General features: G+C 39.5%; 1 protein-coding gene across 9 annotated transcripts in view; it reads right to left on the minus strand.

Moving 5' to 3' along the window:
- The window catches only part of PRPF40A (pre-mRNA processing factor 40 homolog A), a 45,843-nt gene extending 25,791 nt beyond the window's left edge, over window positions 1–20,052 (minus strand). For 6 of the 9 annotated variants that reach the window (XM_073305494.1, XM_073305493.1, XM_073305492.1 and 3 more), the window contains exons 1-9: window positions 19,345–20,052; window positions 16,922–17,059; window positions 13,333–13,413; window positions 10,876–10,906; window positions 5,223–5,245; window positions 2,131–2,208; window positions 1,926–2,036; window positions 1,410–1,536; window positions 174–198 (exon numbers count right to left, since the gene is read on the minus strand). In XM_073305494.1, the coding sequence (XP_073161595.1) occupies window positions 174–198; window positions 1,410–1,536; window positions 1,926–2,036; window positions 2,131–2,208; window positions 5,223–5,245; window positions 10,876–10,906; window positions 13,333–13,413; window positions 16,922–17,059; window positions 19,345–19,701 (971 nt within the window). In that variant the 5' untranslated portion in view covers window positions 19,702–20,052. The remainder of the gene's footprint in view (window positions 1–173; window positions 199–1,409; window positions 1,537–1,925; window positions 2,037–2,130; window positions 2,209–5,222; window positions 5,246–10,875; window positions 10,907–13,332; window positions 13,414–16,921; window positions 17,060–19,344) is intronic. The other 3 variants (XM_073305496.1, XM_073305491.1, XM_073305495.1) reach the window with 2 other exon arrangements.
- Between the last annotated feature and the right edge of the window lie 170 nt (window positions 20,053–20,222).

The raw sequence follows: 20,222 nt of genomic DNA on the forward strand, positions 1-20,222 counted from the left end.
GACAGAAGTTCAAAGATTTTTAAATTAAAAGCACTTCTAAAATTAAATAGTGAAAATATATTTTGGTAATCAAGTATTAAAACACTTTACAGATTGAAAGCAAGCTAGAAGTTTATTTCAAGAGAGGCATTGATACTATCAATCTAATAAAAAAAGCATTTTTAAAAACATACCTGTTTTCTTCAGCTTTAATCATCGCTATAGAGGCAAAAGAAGAAAATATTTATTCGAAATGCAACGGTTCACAAGAAGCTTATGTTTGGAAAAGAAAGAACTTACTGCTCTCTATATTTTTTTTAAAGAAATTGCTCAGGTATATAAAAATAGATCAAGCTAATCTTTTATTGTTATTTATGATGTTAGTATTCTTGTTTCAATAATTTAAAAGATAGCTGGATTAAAATGAAATTCTAGAAGCATCAAAACACAGAAAATCTTACTGAACAACCTTCTGCATCTACTACTTTTTCTTTTTGTTCAAACTGAAGTAAATATTTTCAGTTTCATCAGGCATCAATGCCACTTTCAATACAGACAAATAGGGTTTACTCAACTGCATCTTTTCTTTTTAGTAATCTTTTCCTATCTAGTTTTTAAATACCAGTGCTGCTTCTCTAATCTTTGGAATGCCTCCCCCTCCCCACCCACCCTCAACTCTCCCCATTTGTACTATTCTATTACCTTAGCTTCCTTAAAATTATTTTAACATTTTGTAATATTCTTCACCACGGCTCTGATTTACCAAAAATACTGACCATGCTCCATCCAAAATAAACACTAATGCAGCATTACACTCCACCCAGAACAAACTATGACATTACCTTTGTGGAAGAGCAAGAAGAAATCCAAATGAGACCTAGATTATATTCTTGTGTGTCATAATATGATTTTATGCAAATAAAAGATGATGGTGGTTTTCTCCCCGCCTCCCATCATCTCCCAGCCCCCAAAATTAAACAGATAATCTCAAAATAAAGCTTTACACCCATGCGCTTTGGAGGTACGCATGGTTTTGACTTTGATAAATTAGCTTTACCCAACAATAATGTATTGAAGCAATGGTTGGCGGGAACAGTAGGGAAACAGATTATCAACGTCATTTACAAACACAGCTTCGTGCTTAATTTTGATTTTTCAACTAAGATAGCTAACACCATTTTTATTTCAAATCCACTGAATATGATGACATTGAATTAAATTTAATCTTTGAGACTTTGAACAATGTTAAAATAAGACAGACCAGTTCTGTTCAGTTATAATTTTATATTATTGGGGAAAAGCTCCAGCATCTCTTTTTTATTTCACTCTAATTTTTAATAGGAAGAACTATTCCTACACTAAACTAACAGTGCCATAATTCATGTAGAAATAACATTTACATTATACACAAAATGCTCAGTTTCCATTACCGTTACCTTCAAGATCTTCAAGCTCTTTGGGTTTTGCCCAACGTGATTCTTTTGTTTGGGAATTGTAGTAATAAGGCTTTCCAGAGTCAGATTTGTACTCTTTCCAAGGGCATTTAGATAACAATTGCTAACAGAGAGCAAAAACATTTGTTAAAAATCTTATTACAATGATGTTTCAAAACTGCTAAAATATCCTAAAAACAACCCAAAAATAAGCCTAAAAGCAACTTAAAACATATCACAATGCGTACAATGAAAATATCCTGAAGAAAAACAGCAAAATTTAAACCTGAAGTCACATTGTGATCGCAAAAGCACATCAATGGGTATCTTGAAGAATCTACCTAATTCAGTTATAGACAGTCTATCTAGAACTGATAAAATTTGCTTTTTGGAGCAAGGGTGTTTACAGTTATAAATTACATTGGAATAAAAATTCTAATGCATGTCTCCTGGACAGTACACTGAACTTATTTTAAGTCACTTGTTCCATATCTTTCAATGAACTTGGTTTACCTCAGCAGGTGTTTTGAGATCATCTGGCTTCTCCCATGTAGATTGTTTTGTTTCAGTATTATAATAATAAGTTCTTCCATCTGGTGATTTATGTTCAGTCCACATAGATTTCTAGGAAAAATAAAACAGAAGCAATAAAATATGGTAATGGAATTCTATAAAAAAAACTCTAGAAAAGTTAAAAACAAGTAGAAACTGGTGAAACCTGTTTAGAAGGATCTTCATTTATAGAACTGTTGGTTGTGGTGGTTTGCTGGGCTGCGCAAACTATTTGATGTGTGATCTGAGGGGAAAAAAAAAAGTATACGGAGTTCTTTTATTTGTTTAAATTTAAAAAAACAACATGTATTTTAAATATATCCAATAAGAATTTTTAAACACCAGAACAGCAGCAAAAAACAAACCCTAAAGCTGATTCAGATTTACAAATTTCCTGTTTACAGTAAATGATTTTAAAGTATAATGAAGAATCAAAAAGGAAAACTTACAACACAGCATCTCCTTCAAGATAGACAATGACTGACTGACTGACATACACGCACACACGCTCAGGACATCTAGGTCACTTTTAAATGTAACTTAGGTTGATAATGACTGAAAATCATTTCCATAAGATGGCAGTTTAGCATGCTACATGAAATAAGTTCAAAGTTTCAAATTACTTCCTAAATGACACCTATGTACATCACGAGAGACTGAAAGTTACAATGATCCAAGACTGGGAATTGTTATATTAAGTTATGAACTGGTGCCACACTAATCCTGCTGAAAAGGCTAAATCCACTGGTGTACAGACATTTGTCTATAGCAGTGGTGGTCTTTGAGTAGGGCCCTACCAAATTCGTTTTGGTCAGTTCCATAATCACAGGATTTTTAAAATCATAAATTTCATGATTACAGCTATTTAAGTCTGAAATTTCACAGGGTTGTAATTGTAGGGGTCCTGACCGAAAAAGGAGTTGTGTGTGGGGGCGTGTTTGCGGTATTGCTACCTTCACAGCTGGGTGCGCAACCAAGAGCCACTGCTAACTGGCCTCCCAGTTTTGAAGGCAGTGCAAAAGTAAGTGTGGCAATGCCACAACTCCTTAAAATAACCTTGTGATACCCCACCCCCCACAACTCCCTTTTGGGTCAGTACCTCCCAATTTGAAAAAAGCTAGTCTCCCCCGTGAAATCTTATAGTATAGGGTAAAAGCACATGAAAGAGCAGATTTCACAGGGGGAGACCACATTTCACGGTCCGTGATGCATTTTTCATGGCCGTGAATTTGGTAGGGCCCTATCCATGAGCTATCAGACCTAAAAAAAAAAAAAAAAAAATCACATCGATAACCATCTTGCCTCCCCTCCACATTTTAATTTTGACCTAATTTTAGTGGCTACTCTATTGAGTGTTGTTAGAGTTAGACCTGTTCCTTACATTTTAAAGATTGTAATCCCAGTTTTCCAATTGTATAAAAGCTAAAATGACCAATTAAGTGAAAGAAATATCAGATTATTTACTCTCCCTTCATCTAACCCTCCACACCAATATTTGCTCGTATTAAGTTATAGTACTGTGGTAACTTCTGAACATGGGAACAGGAACTACTTAAAATGTCAAAAAAACATAGGATCCAAATACCTTCTGAAGATTTTGCATGGAGTAGAAATAGTATCAGAGATACAAATATTAACATTTAATTTTTTATTAGAGTACTGAAAAAACAGTTTAATTCAATAACAGCAAAATAGATGGTTATAAAATTAGTTAACACCCACACTTTAAGATCAAAGAGCCTGTTAGGACTAGAAACACTGATGGACTGGTACACGTGTTTTCCAGATTAGTAGACTCTGGCCACATTTTCTAACATTTTCTATCCCTTATGACAAAACATTATAATAATTGGCACTAATGAAGATCCTTGTTGGTAATCTCAGCTGAATTGAATGTAGTCATGGAACCTGAAGCGCTCTCTCGTTCTGAACATGGCTGTGTCAGGGAACTGTGAAGATGACATTGTGCTATACTGTTCTGTTGATACAGACTACACACTTCAGAGCTAACAATACAAAAGTTTCATGAACACTAAACAGACATGAAAATTTCTCCTTTTTAAATTTAACTAAATCAATAGGAAATTTGAGGATTTAAAAATAAGGAGTAATTTCCGCTCTTCACCAGCGCAAAAATACCCAACAATACACTAAGGAACTGTATGCCTGTTTTAAGGTTCCATATGTCAAAATGCTTCTCAGCTTTGCAAAACCAAAGTTGGCTAACGTTGAGTCTGTATTTCAGTCCTCAAAATTCACAAGATACCAGGGTTTAAAAATCATTAAAATTTTCCATGACCTAAAAATATTACATTAGTTTTATCACAATCTTATTTTACTTTGTTTTCGATATATTTTAATGATTGCTGTCTTGAGAACTAGAAGAACTAGAAAAACACTCTCCTAAAAGTCCAAGAGAGATTAATAAAACTGGGACTTTTCAGCTTGCAAAAGAGAGGACTAAGGGGAGGATATGATTGAGGTCTATAAAATCATGACTAGTGTGGAGAAAGTAAATAAGGAAGTGTTATTTACTCCTCATAACACAAGAAGTAGGGATCACCAAATGAAATTAATAGGCTGCAGGTTTAAAAAGAACAAAAGGAAGTATTTTTCACACAACCCACAGTCAACCTGTGGAACTCTTTGCCAGAGGATGTTGTGAAGGCCAAGACTATAACAGGGTTCCAAAAAGAACTAGTTAAGTTCATGGAGGACAGGTCCATCAATGGCTATTAGCCAGGATGGGCAGGGATGGTGTCCTTAGCCTCTCTTTGCCAGAAACTGGAAATGGGCAACAGGGGATGGATCACTGAATGATTACCGTACTTGTTCTATTCATTCCCTCTGGAGCACCTGGCACTGGCCACTGTCAGAAGATAGGATACTTGGCTAGATGGACCTTTGGTCTGACCCAGTGAGGCTGTTCTTATGTTCTAATCAGAAAATTCAATGGGAGCAAAGAGAAGCTCAGTACACCTGGCATTCAGGTCTAAATACTGAATGGCAAGAGTGGTGGTTGACAAACTAGTACAAATTCCTCAGAGGCAACTAAAGTTTTCAAACACTAGTCAAAGACTGGTAGTCTAATAGAAAAAAATATTGATCCCTAAGCATGTAAACTGATTTATAAGTAACGTGCTAGTAAAAGTAACATGGGGGGGTGGGAATCAAATAAGGTTTTTCTTTAAATGTCCATACATGGACTTACAATCATTGTACTTCTATTAACTTTCTGAAGCCTTGGTTTTTACTCACCTGTGTTCCAGGTGGTGTAGTGCCTATTTAAAAAAAAAAAAAAAAAACACAAACAGAATGAGAAACACTAGTGTTCTAGCAAAACACTCCTAAATTACATCTTTTCCCCTCTGGCCTTTTATAAATTAAAAAATGACTTACTGTAAATAAAAGATTTGATAAAAACTAAAAGATAAATGACCTACCCGTAATTCCAGTTCAGGAAGATTATGAAGATAGATTAACCCTTGGAATGAGCATGCAGGGGCATCCAACCAGAACTCTTTTGCCAAGAATGTCTGTTGGGGCTACACACGTTCTTGCAGCACCAGCTGTTCCGGGCCTATTGTGTTTGTGAGTCATGGCTCACTATCTACTTTTCATTCTGCAGGTCCCAGTTCAGGGAAAACAACTCTATTCATGGCAGCACTTAAGCATGTGCTTAATTTCCATTTAAGTCCTTCGGACACAAGCATGTACTTAAATGTTTTCTTTGAGCCACGTCCTCAGAATTTGAATTAAAAGACTCCAAAGAGAGCAGGGAGGGTCAGTAGTGTGAATCCATATCAACCACCCAATTGAAAAAACAATTACTGTCAAATAGCCTTTCTTTCTTCTTCCAGCATAAGCACTATTGATCTTCACTCTTGAAGACTAAGTAGCAGTAAAAATCTTCAAAATTTCCATACTGTGGTACATGTACCACAATGCTACATGAGTTGTTAGAAGTAGTATTTGGTCACACAGTTGTTGTCCCCTTTTAAGGCAAAGTGGGCTCAGGGTCAGCCAAACCCCTGTTCCTTGACATAGTACCTTTAAGGAAATCGGTATTCAAAGGAGCAGCAGATTAGCTGGGAAATGGGGCCAGATGTAAATCAGGTGGCTACCTCCTTAACATGATAAAACCTAGCTGTCAGGTGACTCCCAGGAGGAGGAGTGGCAGCCTTGAAAGGAGAATTACAGGGGAACATCAAGTCAGGAGAGAGGCTCCTTGGGATGGGAACCAGAACAGCTGGTTGACTGTGGAAGCCTGCCTGAATCATAACATACCCCTGGGGGAAGAGGGCCTGAAACAAGGGGAAGAAAGGTGAGTCTTCAGATCAAGATCATGAAGTGGGGCGGGAACCTGGATAGCGGTAATGCTGGGTACACGCCAAGGAATTATGTGCACAAAAAATGATGCAAAATTATTATGCAAAATTGTACTTTTTTTTTTCCTTTTTCACAGTTTTAATACAGAACAACACTATATTAATGCAGCCTCTTTAGACAGATATAGAAGACAGTTTTCATGAATTTTGTTTTTATAAAAGCACATTTTAACCACAAAAACCCATATCTTTATCATCAGTTAACAAAAAGTGTGACACTAAAGTGACCCATCATGTGTGGTTTGTGAAACTGAAAAATAGTTGTTTAATAGTGGCTACTTAAATTAAGACTAATTTTTTTATAGTGAATTGGTACCAAAAACATTTTTTTCTACAATGAAGCTGATAATCACATATTTCAAACTCCAAGATTGAAATAAAAAAAGAAAAATAAACAGAATATTGTAAATCTTTGCTCTGTATAATATGCAAGATAAAGTGTGCAGATACACAGTATCTTTCTTTCATTCCAAATATGAAAACACAAGCAAGGTAACTAAAGTAACTGAATCACAGAAAGTAGAAATGAAGAAAAAAAATGTAACCTCATGTATTTTTAAATACACTAAGGATAGGACAAGTAAAGAGCTTAAATTGTAGCAAGGGAAATTTAGATTAGACATTAGGAAAAAATTCCTATCTGTAAGTATTACAGTATTACAAGACTAAGTATTGTTGGAATTATGTATGTATTATTAAGTATTATGCATCTGAGGAAGTGAGCTGTAGCTCACGAAAGCTTATGCTCTAATAAATTGGTTAGTCTCTAAGGTGCCACAAGTCCTCCTTTTCTTATTGTTGGAACCATTCCTGACAGGGGTTTGTCTAACCTGATCTTAGAAACCTCCAGTGATGGAGATTCCACATCCTCCTTGGTAACTTGTTCCATGTGGAATCTCCATCACTGGAGGTTTCTAAGATCAGGTTAGACAAACCCCTGTCAGGAATGGTTCCAACAATACTTAGTCCTGCCTCAGTGCAGGGGACTGGACTAGATGACCTATCGAAGTCCTTTCCGCTCCTACATTTTTAAGTTTCTATGGACAACATCCAACCGCTCTTACCAAGCAATTGTGGTTATGTTGACACAGGTTGAAATAAAGCACTACATTTTAAGAGATTGTCCTTGCAGCTAAGCCTCTCTTTTTAAATACTTTTGTGATTTGTTCAAGTAGCATGCAATTGTTGATTTCCTCTCATAGTTGACAACACCACCAGTATTTTTTGGCAAAACTACTTAATGCTACATCTGTCCTCAATGTCTGTCATTTTACTATGTCCTTTACAATTAATAGCAGTAGTGTAGTTGGGAATGGAAATTTGGGTGGGTCATAACTTATGACAGACAAATATCACAGCACCCTTAGTCCTGAGCCCCGTCTTCTTCCAGCTAGCCCCATCCAATGAGCTCCTACCTGGCTGCGTGCATGTGTGCGCGCAAGAGACAGACAGACAAAGGGACACCTCGTCCATCTCCCAAACACATTCCCTCCTCCTCCAGATGGGGTAGAGATGGGGCAGGCCTCATCTCCCTTAACAGCTGTGACCCTGGGTGCTGGCCAAGGCTGACCAGCACCACCCACTGAGGAGGTGCTACCACATGACACAGAAAGAAGATGGTGGCAGCACACAGACCTGTCTCTGCCAGGGCCTCCCTGCTTGCCCTGTGGTGGAGACCAAGAAGCATTCCTTCCCCTCAGGGAGCGACACAAACCAAACTTTGGGAAGGTCTCAGATCTGAGGTGTGTGGCATATACTCAAAGAATGTGAGGCTCACATCCTGGCATATGTGGGGGGCAGGCAGACATCCCCAGACTATAGAGCTTGGGGACCTGAAGGCCCACCCATGGGAACACATTCCCAATCCCTGACCAGCCCTGTGGCCTGGCTTCCCCTGTGCTCACTAGGTCAACCCCTACCACCAGCCAGCAGCATTGCAGGCTGCCACTGCTGCCTGTGCCACCAACACAAGCCAGCCAGGTGAAAAATGCTGCAGACCAGTAGGGGCTGCATTTGCCTGGCCATGCTTTCATCATGCTGTGGGTTGGGCTCTACATTGTTCCATGCTGCCACTTCTGTTGCCCCTCCTCACCGTGGCTGCCTTGCTGCCCCATCACCTCTCCCTGCTGCTCCAGAGCCAGCCTACCATCCATGCAGCCCCACCTTGGTAGGGCACAGTGGCTACAGGCAGCACCAAAAACATTTTTTTCTACAATGAAGCTGATAATCACATCACTCCCTCTGCCCAGTCTGCATGCCCAGTGGCAGCCTGGATAGCCCCACAGGCGAAGTGCTGCTCGCCCTGTTCTGTGGGGAGATGGACCCATCAAGCCAATGAGGGTGAGGGCAAGGGCTCAGACAATAATTTGGGTGGGCAATGCAGCACCCTGTCAAGGCCATATTATGCAATATTATACGCCTATGCGTAGTGAAATGTATTAAGCATGCAATTATGAGAGCAAGCAATTGCGTAATCCCCTGGGGAGAAGCTGGGTAAGCCTGCTTGATTCTATGCATAGCCCTGTGAAGGAAGGGCTGTGAAACCCTTAATCGAGAAGAAGGAATCTGTGGCTCCAAAGGGGAGGAGAAGTCCTGTGAGGAAGACTCTTCGTGGAGGGGAGCTGTGGCAAGACTTGCAGAGTTCCCTGGCTCAGAGGGAACTGGACAGGAACTTGAAGCTTTTGAACAAAAGTGAAATGAGACTAATGCTACTAAGGCCTGGTCTACACTGTGGGGGGATGGGGTGCGAGCTAAGTCAGTCTAAGTTATGCAACTTCAGCTATGAAAATAGCGTAGCTGAAGTCGACATACTTAGAGCTACGTGATCCCAAGAGAGGAAACCAAAGCCTGAGCCCAGCTGTCCCAGGTGGCAGGGCAAAAGCCCAAGCCCCACCATCCCAGGTGGGGGGGAGGGGTGGGGAGGCAAAGCCCCAGGGCTTCAGCACCAGGCAGGGGGCCTGTAACCTGAGTCCCGCCACCCAGGGTGGAAGCCCTTGGGCTTGGGTTTCAGTCCCAGGTGATGGGGCTCGGGCTCTGGCCTTGGCCCCAGTCCCCAACAAGTCTGAGCCAGCCCTGGTGACTGCATTAAAATGGGGTAGCGACTCACTTTCTCACAGTTTGGGAACCACTGCTATAGTGGGTTTCCCTGCCCCCGATATTCCATCCTGGACCTGAGAAACTTATAAATTCTTGCAGAAAAGTTAAAGAACTTTGACAAAGTAGCATTTTCCGATTAAACAGATTTAGCGAAGAATTCTCAATTAGTCCTAAACCTCACATTCTCTAAGGTTCCAGTGGGACTCCTCCTGCCAAACTCCCTTCTTTCCTAATCTTCCCCAGGCAGATCTCCACCAGATTCATTCAAATTTTATTTTACTGTGAGTCCATAAATATTTAAATTAAGCCTATTAAGACCTAAAATAAATGTGCCCGAAGGAGAAATTTGCATCCGGCACTTCCAACATTTTTTTTTTTTTTGGAAGAACTAATTTTTGTACATGAACTAATAATGTTTGGGAATGGCTGATGCATACACTATTTTAGACCTGGTTGAATGAACCTCAATACCATCAAGCACTGAAACAGCTACAAGATCACAGACCTGCATGTGCTCTTCAATCCATTTAGACAACCTCTAAACAGAAATAATCTCTCTGGATTTATCAGAAATTACAAATAGTCCAGAAGATTCAGAGAGACCTCAATTCTATCCATGTATTAAATAAGGGCCTCTTAACACTTAAGCTATGCCATTTATCTTCTCCCAGTACTGAGTGCAGATCAGGTGAAAACAGGGTAATTTAATAGCATGAGTTCCACCAGAACTAAACACTATCTTAGGGAAAACACAGGTTATCCTTGTGGCTCTCAGACTCATTATAATGACATTCTAAACACTGGCAATCCAATCTTTGAGGAATAGCTTACACAAACATCTTTGCTCTAGATTATCAATTGGCGATTCCATTAATTTCATGAGCACTAAGTTCAACTCAGCTCCCAAGAAGGTGCTATTCATGATTGGGTGGAAAGAATCTTTTTACTGGAGAATGTACATCAAATCAGATATGGGACAACCTGAAGAATATGGGAAGGAGGTAGGAGTTCCCGAAATACCCTCTTGGTCGGAATGTTTGGTATTGGAGGGGAATACAGATAGGCCAAGCATCTTAAGAGTAGAGGTCCATAATGACAGACAATACTTGGAGAAAAAATAAAATAATATAAAACCAAATATAAAAATGTTAAAGAAAACTAACAAGACACAAAATAAGGTTTTAAGGTATATAAAAATTATCCTTTTGTTTTCTATCCATTGAAAGCTTTTTCATGTCTGAAAAAGACATTAGGAAAGATAAAACATCACTATAAACTAAACTTAATAAAGAATTTATATAAATAAAAGGGAAATTGGATAAAGGTAAATTTACATTGTTTGTAAACTTAAGCTTCATTTTTTTTTAGATTTATTAATTCCAAGTCTATTAAAAGATTTTAAAAATTTAATGATTGTGTATACATACCTACTTGTGTGTCCATACTGTTTACTCCTGGCTGTAGAAACAACCAACGTATTATTTAAAAACAGTATATTAAAATAAGTTACTAAATATCATAATAATCAATTCAAAGAAGCACCTTGTTCAAGTTTTTCCAGCAGCAAAATGCTCCATCAACTTAAATGTGGATCTCCATCCCCCCCCCCCCCCCCCCCACATATAACAATAAACATGGGAAATCCAGCTCTATAAAGAAAGTAATTTAGGATAACAAGATACTCTTCTGAAAGGGCCACACAGTCACCAATTCATTTCAATGAATCTCTTGCCAACCTCACAAAGAACAGACCTTCAGCATGCAAATGGAACACTCATCCAGTATATACAGTGCAGATGACCAGCTAATTCCAATGCTGAAATAACACACCTGACACAAACCACGAGGGTGTGTTTGTGACCGATACCACCACCTGTGTAATACTTTAAACCTTCATTGATTCAAACAGCAATAGATCAGCTTTCACCCATGAAGAAGAGATGGGCCTTGGGTACATGTCTGAATAAACTTTTTCAGATTTAGGTCAATAAAGACATACTGCAACATCAGCACTATGAGTAATGCAATCACTTGATTTATCCCACACCATTTTTTTTGTCAACTTAGTACTAATAGAAAAATGGATTTAACAATTGATTCACTAAATCTACCATGGATTATTATTTCTATTAATCATTATACACCAACAGCTGAGTCCGCTATACTTTTAATAGATTGTCATGGGTACCCAGAGCCTTGATTGGCACTCTTTTACGGTTAGTACAAATCTCAAATACAAAGGGGGAAAAGAGAGGATTAAAAGGATTTAAGAATTTCTTGACTTCTATCTTTTTATGTAAAGCTTTAACAGATACACAAGTTTACCATTCATTGGACTCAATCCTTCAGTTACTTGATTTTTTTCAGGTAGTCTGCACAAGAGATAACTGAACATCTAAATAATACTGATTAGCAAGGTAGATCCAATAAAAACACCCATACTGGTGCAATCAAGTTCAATGTTATCCAAATGATCACTTTGAGAGTAACTGATCTTGCTTTATGCACTAGGGAAAAATTTCAAAAATTCCTAAGTGACTTAAAGGGAAAGCCTCTTTTACCATCAATGTGACTAAGGCCCCTAAGAAACTTAGGCACCTTTGAAAATTGTACCAACAGTATATATATATTAAACTGCACTATCTAAAGTTCTATTTAATTTTCTGCCCAGGTAAGTAAGCACTTTAAGGATATCCCAACATAGATAGTTTTAGATTTTCAAAGCATGAAAAAAATCAAATGATAATTACCAATGAACTGCTTGATAATATGGGAGAGTGTACTCAACTGATTTCCAGACTCCAAATTTCAGAAGGACTACATTCAAGCTCAATTTATCTGAACTAGGAAAAAGACTTCCAGATGTAATTTTTATCCAATCAAACTGCCAACACCAGCTGATCTAAAGTGATGCTATGGCATGGTCACAAAAAGTGTGGTTTTGTTTTTTATTTTTCTGAGTAAAGCTTCTTTCACCTGCCAATATGACCCAGGGAAAAATTCCATCCTGACCCAAATATCGCAAAGCATGTAAGCAAGTCAACCACCATACAGCATGAAAATGAAATAGTTATCTTAATTTAAAACAGAGAATATTGTCGTGTTTAGATTCTGAAATAACATATCCTTAAAAATATCCGTAAACAGTTTACAATTCGTAAGTTGTACTTAACTGATATTATTCCTGATCATTTTATAGTATGAAAGTATTTGTCAGAGCTCCAAAAACCAACTGAAATAATATTTTCATATATTTAAAATTGGATTGAATTTTAGCATACTAGATCTCTCTTTTTAACCTCTTTTGACCACGGTGCTTTTTTAATTTTTTTCCCTAAGATCTCTGAAATTCCTCCAAAGCTTATAATGGGCAATCCAAGTGATAAATCCATAATCAACTTAATATGAAAGAAATCAATGATATTTCTGTTATTGGTATCTTTTTAAGAGATTTAATGAATTAAAATTGTTTCCCTATTTTTTGCTGTGTATTATTAATGTGGAAATCTGGATGAGTACTAAACACCTTATTTTTTAAAAAGTTACAATAGATGTATAAAGAGAAAGTGCTTGGTGTTATAAGAAATCAATAGTTATATGCAATATTGAAATCTGGGTAGAGAGAATATTTTGCATGTTGAGGAAGTAATTAAATACAGATCACTCCTCCATTAAGATGCAAGTGACTGCTTGTGTGTGTGTCTTCTGAAGCTTTATTCAACTATTCACCTCTTCCTCACAGAATTTTATACACAAAGGAGGACATTTTTAGCACAATTTTATACAAGTTCAAAATCTTGACTAGACTTTATGAAATGCTAGTAATAGTGTTCACACAGGGTAAGATAGTTTAAAAAGTGAAAAAGACAAGTTTTAAAGATTACCGGTACAGTAGGCTGCATATGTGCTTGGGACATATGAGACATCATCATTCCAGGCATCATTGACTGCATCATTCCAGGCATCTACAATTAAAATGTTATTGTAGAGTGTAATTGAGAAAATATATAGCACCAAGTATGAACTTTTTATGATAGTGTACCAGTCTCTCACTACTTATTCTGTTTGATAAACAAGTCTAATAATCCCCTAGAACAAAAGAAAGTGTAGTAGAAGTTTGTAGAAGTCTACATAAAACTAGCAACAATGTTAAGATAGGAAATAGCTAGATTTTCCATAAATCCACTCCAACAGACTCCCCAATTTAAAGGGAAGATGAACATACATTTCAATTCAGCTCTGAAATATTAGCAGAAAGCTAAGACATCTATTGTAGACAGCACTATTTGGATTACATGAGAATATGTAATATTAAAATGACAAGACGAGTAATCTATTGATAATGCTGTGCCCGTCAGAATAGGAATCCTAGGCTAGAACAGGGAACATAGAAGGAAAGATTTCTCAGAAAATCTGGGGGCCAACAAACAACAAAATCGGTTAAGTATCACAAATGCTAATTCAGACTATAAATTGGTCCCCTTTGTGATCTTCCACAACTCTCTTAACTTTGATGCCTTCTTTCCCTTGTCTGCTAGGAGGAGAAATTCTTGAGGTAACTGCCTCACAGTTGTGTTATAAGAATTAATGTTTGCCAAGATCTTTCAAGATGAATAGTGCTATTAAAGAGTTAAGTAGCAAGAGCGAAGAGTTCTCAACCAGTTCTTGAATGGTTATAAACATCTAGAAAAACATGCAACATCAATGAAAACCATGTAAGTTACTTTTAAACCATGCTACTTCCCTTAAAACAATTTGAACACAGTAATGTGGACTGGCTATTACAATTTGTTAAAATTTCAGTCCAGATCTATGTACTGTCTGATGAAACAAAGACCCATAGTTTTTATTTTGATAAGCTAATTTTTGTCTGGGAGTACATGCTTAGACTATTTTGAAGAGGCAGTAACCACAGCAAATTTATATAGATAAGTTACTTGTTAGTGACCAACTGATGCACTATAAAGCTGTTTAAAAATTTTCTTAAAAGATTTCCTTCATATTTTGCGCTTTTCCCAGTTTTCCACTAGTTCTTGACATTAAGAACTGATAAGCCATAAATAAATGTGGCAAAGAGCACAAATAGTAGTGCTGTGCTAATCTGATCATATTCAGCTGATGACAATTTTGTCACTCAGTCTCCAAAGAGGCCTTGAGAAGTCAACCCCTTTACGTTTCAGTCATCCCCCATTACCTTCATAGACTTTGGCAGGCTGGCCAAGTGACCCCATCCCCCTGTATCTTCAGGGAGCATCAGATTACCACTCCCCTCATCTTGCATCTTGTGTGGAGAGAGAGATATTTGGTAGGGCTACTGCTCCACCCTCAATCCACAAGGTTTTCTTGGGAGGGTGAGGAAGAAAGGAAAAGTTGGAAGGCGGCCCTCCTATTCCTCGTCATCCTGTAGAAGCAGGAGAAGAAAGCACTCTTGCCCCACTGCTACTTCCAACTAAGTGGGATCCCGAACATGTGAAGTTTCCTAGAAGCCCTTGCGCAAGTACCTACAGGAATCTCAAGCATTCCTTATTGCTCTGAAGCCTCTCTCTGTTGAAAAACCGTAGTTTTTTGAGATAATACTGCAGTTATTCTCAGACCCAAAGAGCCCTTGCAGAGTGAAGGTTGGAAAAAAGACCCAATTATTTTCAGCCCCAGGAGATTTTCTTGTGAATTAAGTAGGGCGGCAGCCCTAGAGAGTCACTGACACAAAGAGTAGCAAAGGCCTTGTCCACCAAGGCACCTGAGAAGTGAGTTTACAAACCTGCAGACTGTCCCCTCCCAGAATGCTTCAGAGAGAAGCAGAAGAACCTGGTATTTGCTAGGGGAATGGTCCTAGCATCCAAGGAGATGGGCCAATAGACCGACATTTGCAGTCTAGTAGATTTAGAATCAGAATACCAGCCTACTGGCCCATTCTTATAGGCCATATAGTCATTTATATATATATATATATATATATATATATATATATATAAAATATAGTCAACCTCCCCTCATTTACTTTCCCTTTGCCATCCCCTCAGTAGCCTTTTCTTCCACAATGTCTGCCAGAAGCTTGTTGATTAAGTCATCTACTTACTTTTTTTATTTATTACACTATGTGGGAACTGCTCATTACATGGACAGAAGGGGTAAGATGATGGATGAAGGGGGCACAAGGGCAATGGGACTCTGGCTGAAAACTTTTGGGTAAGAGATGACAAGGGGATTGACAAGTGTGTTTATTATTTTAAAAAACACAAACGCTCATAATTGGTAAAACATGTACCTATGATCAACCTAATCACTCTGTTTCACATTGCATCACTCCACCTCCATCTGCCTTTGTCTTTTTAAACTGCATTACTTTCTGCAGCAGGTATGTATCCAATATAACAGACTGCCATACTGTGTACTGCAGCGTGAAAAATGTACCAGACATCCTTCAGACCTACATCTACTAATAGGGTAGGTGAGCCACCCTCCAGTCATTAAGATTCAGGGGTTGCCCCAATACTCTGGGAAGGGGGGTGATGGAATTCCTACCATGGAATTGACCCTGGACCTTTCACAGGAGGCGCCATCTTTCATACCAGCCTCTGACTAGTAGGTGTCTTGTAACTTTGAATCTGCTTTAGCTTCCTCACAATGTTCGTAGGAAGGGTGTTCCCGCAACTTCCCACCCCTTGGTCTTGTCAATTTGACTCTGCCTTTGTTTAGGAAAGCCAGGTTCACCAGAAGCAACACTAGAGATTTCTGCATATTCAGGAAGGGAACTGCCCTATTTCAAATTCAGAACTTACTTAATAAGGGACAGGACCTTTCATTGTTAAAAATAGAAAGCTTACAAAATACACAAAGGTATAGTTTAGGCCCCCCTTTACTTGCCAACAAAATTTTATACATGCCACTGAGTGGCCAAGTTTATTTTTCAAGACATGCATCATGTTGACAGACCAGAAATAACAGTATGTTACAGAAGTGTAAAATAGCACCAAATAATTTTATATTTCTTCCCTCCATCTCCTGTAATTTTCTTCTATCTCTGGTTATAAGACTTTCTTAGCACAGAGCCAAAGAAACAGAAATGTTGCAGCTTCAACATTATGACACTACAGTCTCTTGCTAGAATTAAAAGGGGAGTTTTTTGTTTGTTTTCAGGATTTTTGGTTTTTAGAACTGCACACTGCTACATGCACCTTATTTGTCCTGAAAGGCTAATAGAATACTGTCTGAACTAACAATAACAAAAGTTGTGAATTTAAGTACCGAATCCTTTTATTTTAAATTTTGAAATCACGAGACAATTTCATTATTTTTGTTACAACTGTGTTTTCTGCATTACCAATGGACAATGCTACAGAAACACTACATTTTAATGACTATTAACATTATTATTTCCAAGCAACTCTGGGAAACTTACCTGTCTCTCAGATCATTTGCGGGGGGACGGGGACGGGACGAGGAGGAGGGGAAGACACAGATAAGCTGCCTTACCTGCCCCATTGGTGGTCCTCCCATTGGAGGCATCATCTGAGGCATCATTCCATGTGGAACCGGTGGCATGTTCGGTGGCCTCTGGCCCATCGGGTGCATTCCCATAGGTGGATAATGCGGCATGCCTGGATGCCCCATCTGAAAAACAATGTTAATAAACGAAGATATTAACATCAAAGCACCCAAAGCACAAACTGTGGAAATGTAACAAAAAAAAAAAATAGGTGCATGATAAACATTCCATTACAGAAGGAATTTGGTCACTTATCTATCTTATCTTCTGATGGATGAAGGAAAATACAGAGAAAATTAGCTACATCAAAATGCTTATGTGTTCATGACATAGCTCTAAAACGGACCACACTCTAGAAGAGCGGACAACTAAAGATGGTCAACAATCGTTAATATATATGAAGTTAGCAAATGTACTTAAAAATTCCAGTAGAATACAGAGGAAAAAAAAACCCTGGAAAACTCCCTCAATGTTTAAACATAACACAAAGGCCTAATACACCTATAGATGCAAATATTTTCATATGCCATTCCATCTGACTATGCTTAATGGAAGTACACACAGGCAGGGAAACAGAAATGGACCTTCTCCTTCCTACATTTACTGTAATGTCAATGCTGCTGCTTGTAGATTGGCTCCAGAAAATTTTCTCTATATCTTTTCTACAAACATCTATATCATACATTAAACTTTTTATGGCCAAAAACACTTTTCTTTTTAGAACAAACAATAGTTCTAAAGGAAGATTAGTTCTACTAAAAAAACAGGGGAAAAAATAACCTACTGCTGAATCTATACTTTGCAAGGTAAACTGATAAGAACAGATTTAATAATTTTATTAAGATAAATACTACTGGCACTAGGAGACCCAGGGTGAGGAGAGAATTGTGATCTACAAGAATGTGAAACAGTATGGAATTGACTTTGTACAGGGCACTTTCCTCCATAGTGATTTATCCATCAAATTATTAGCATGTTCATCAAAAGATGTCAAAGTAACAAGTAAACAACTGATAAACTCAAAATCTTAAAAGAAAGTAGAATAGACAGAGAAATAGATCAGAATATGGTCAGTGATCAAATTTTCTCCATCTTATCATAGAAGTACATTTTAAAAGATTGATCTTGTACTGATCCACCATAGTTATTTTGGCTTTAAAGCAGAAGTGACATCTAATAATTAAAATAGTAGTTTTCAGTATTTTTGGCAGTGGAAGGTAACTTTAAAAATCTCTTTTTAGTTACATAAAACAAATAAAGAGACATCTCCACTGTGATTCCCTCCTTCCATAATATTGAAGACACTGGTTAAATTGAAAGAATAACCAGACAGTTTCTCCGTTATTTTTGTACTTTAATTTCAATGGGTCCTTGCAGATCCTCTTTAATGGGGAAAGCTATAGTTTATGGAAATATGAAAGGTTTTAAAATACTGAAAAATTATTTAGATAAGTTAAAAGTGATGACTATCCTGCAAAAATTTCCCTTTTTCAATATACCAACATTATCTTAGCTACCAATATAACATCAATTGGTATTGTAAAATGAAAATATTAACTGAAAGTTTGGATTTCAGCTTGCAGATATACAAAATAATGGTTTCTAACTGTAGTGTTTATTGAGAAAGCAGTCACTAATATTTTGAATTTCAAGTGTAATAAAAGCAAAGGATAATAAAAGAAGTGTGATTTGAATTTGCAACATTTCACAATTTGTCAAGGATTCCCAGCTTCCCAATAATAGATAGTATTTATCTGTAGTGTTAGTGCTATCTGAGGCTTCAGATCTTTATATGGTCACCTGGTGCCTTGAAGAAGAAAGATTTTTACACCCCCCCCCACCCATATATATACTTGGCCAAAACTACAGCAGATTCTAGATCATTAGCCACTAGGATTTTCAATTCCTGATAATCACAATTTTCCATATAGTAGTTCAGAAGTTACTATAATCCTTGGTCACCATGCATGCGGCATTTTTCACAAAACGAAGTGCTGGAGTCCCTGCCCCAAAGAGCTTACAGTCTAAGAGGAGCTCAGTGGGAGAACAAGCCAGCCCACAAAACGACAGGGAACCCCTCTCTCCAGCAGGAGCCATTAGAGATGCATTAGTGTCCTCATGTGCATGGCTCACGCTTCACTATTCCTACTGTAGCTGACTCTGTAACTCCCCTGAAGGAGCTTCTAAGAAAGGCTCGAGGGGATGCCGCCAGGCTCCTGCTGTTCTGGGTTCCCTTCAGGCTCTAGCCCAGGCTCCCAGGAAAGCGAGCAGAGCTGCTCCCATGGTGTTACACGCCCCCAGAGGTGCCCCCTCCAGGATGCAGCCGGGAGCCATCTCCCTCCTCCCCTCCGCGACGCTGCCATGCAGGTCCCCGCCCCCTCCCCTCTGCAGCGTTTAACCCTTCACTTACCATGAGGGATCCTCTATCCACTCCGCCCGGCCTCATCGAGGGGTTCAGGAGGCTCCCCCCGCCACACCTGCCAAGAAGCCTCCCTCTAAGTTGCTGCCGCGACGAGGGGCCAAAGGGCATCAGAGGCTCAGGCTCCCCGCGGGGCGGGAGCAGTGGGGCCAGGAGGCTGACAGGCTTCCCACCCGGCCAATCCGGGCGGCCTCCCAACCGGGAACTCTTCGGCGATTGGTCCGTAGCGGAGGCAACGGGGCGCACGGCGTCCCCCGGCGTCAGCTGCATGAGGGGAGGGGGCTTCGGCAAGGAGAAGGGGAGCGGCTGAGGGGAGGCCGCGGCAGCCGCCGAGTCCCCGCCCGACATCGCGACCCCCGGCCCAGCCCGGCACACGGATGGACGTGCGGAGTCTCCCCCGGAAGCCGTACACGAAACCGTTAGCGGTGTCCGGCAGGCAGGAACGAGGAGACCCTGGCCGGGATCGGGCGCCTAAAGAGGCCCCGCGCCGCGGGGAGCGGGAGAGAAAGGGGTCGCGCCGGAATCGGGCGCGCGAAGGGGGCCGCACCAGACGAGGGGACGCGCACCGCTAGAGGAAGGGGAAAGAAAGGGCGGTCGAGCGCGCTGGGGGCCGTCGCTCACCGGGGGAGAGGGCGCGCGAGGGTTGCTCGCGTTAGCCTCTGGAGCTCGCGAGGGGGAAGAAGCAGCGGCGGCGGGGGGGGATGAGTGGAGGGAACGCTGGGAAAGGGGTCACGTGGGCGATGCAGGCGGGGCTAAGGAAGCTAGAAGGAACCACTGACACCTAAGGAGGGGGGCGAGAAGCACGCTTGCCTTATAGTCTGCTATCAGTGATACTCGTGCGCGGTCCTCAACCACCCTTCGAGTGCGAG

Source organism: Lepidochelys kempii, chromosome 11 (genome assembly GCF_965140265.1).
Source record: "Lepidochelys kempii isolate rLepKem1 chromosome 11, rLepKem1.hap2, whole genome shotgun sequence".
Lineage (NCBI taxonomy): Eukaryota > Metazoa > Chordata > Testudines > Cheloniidae > Lepidochelys > Lepidochelys kempii.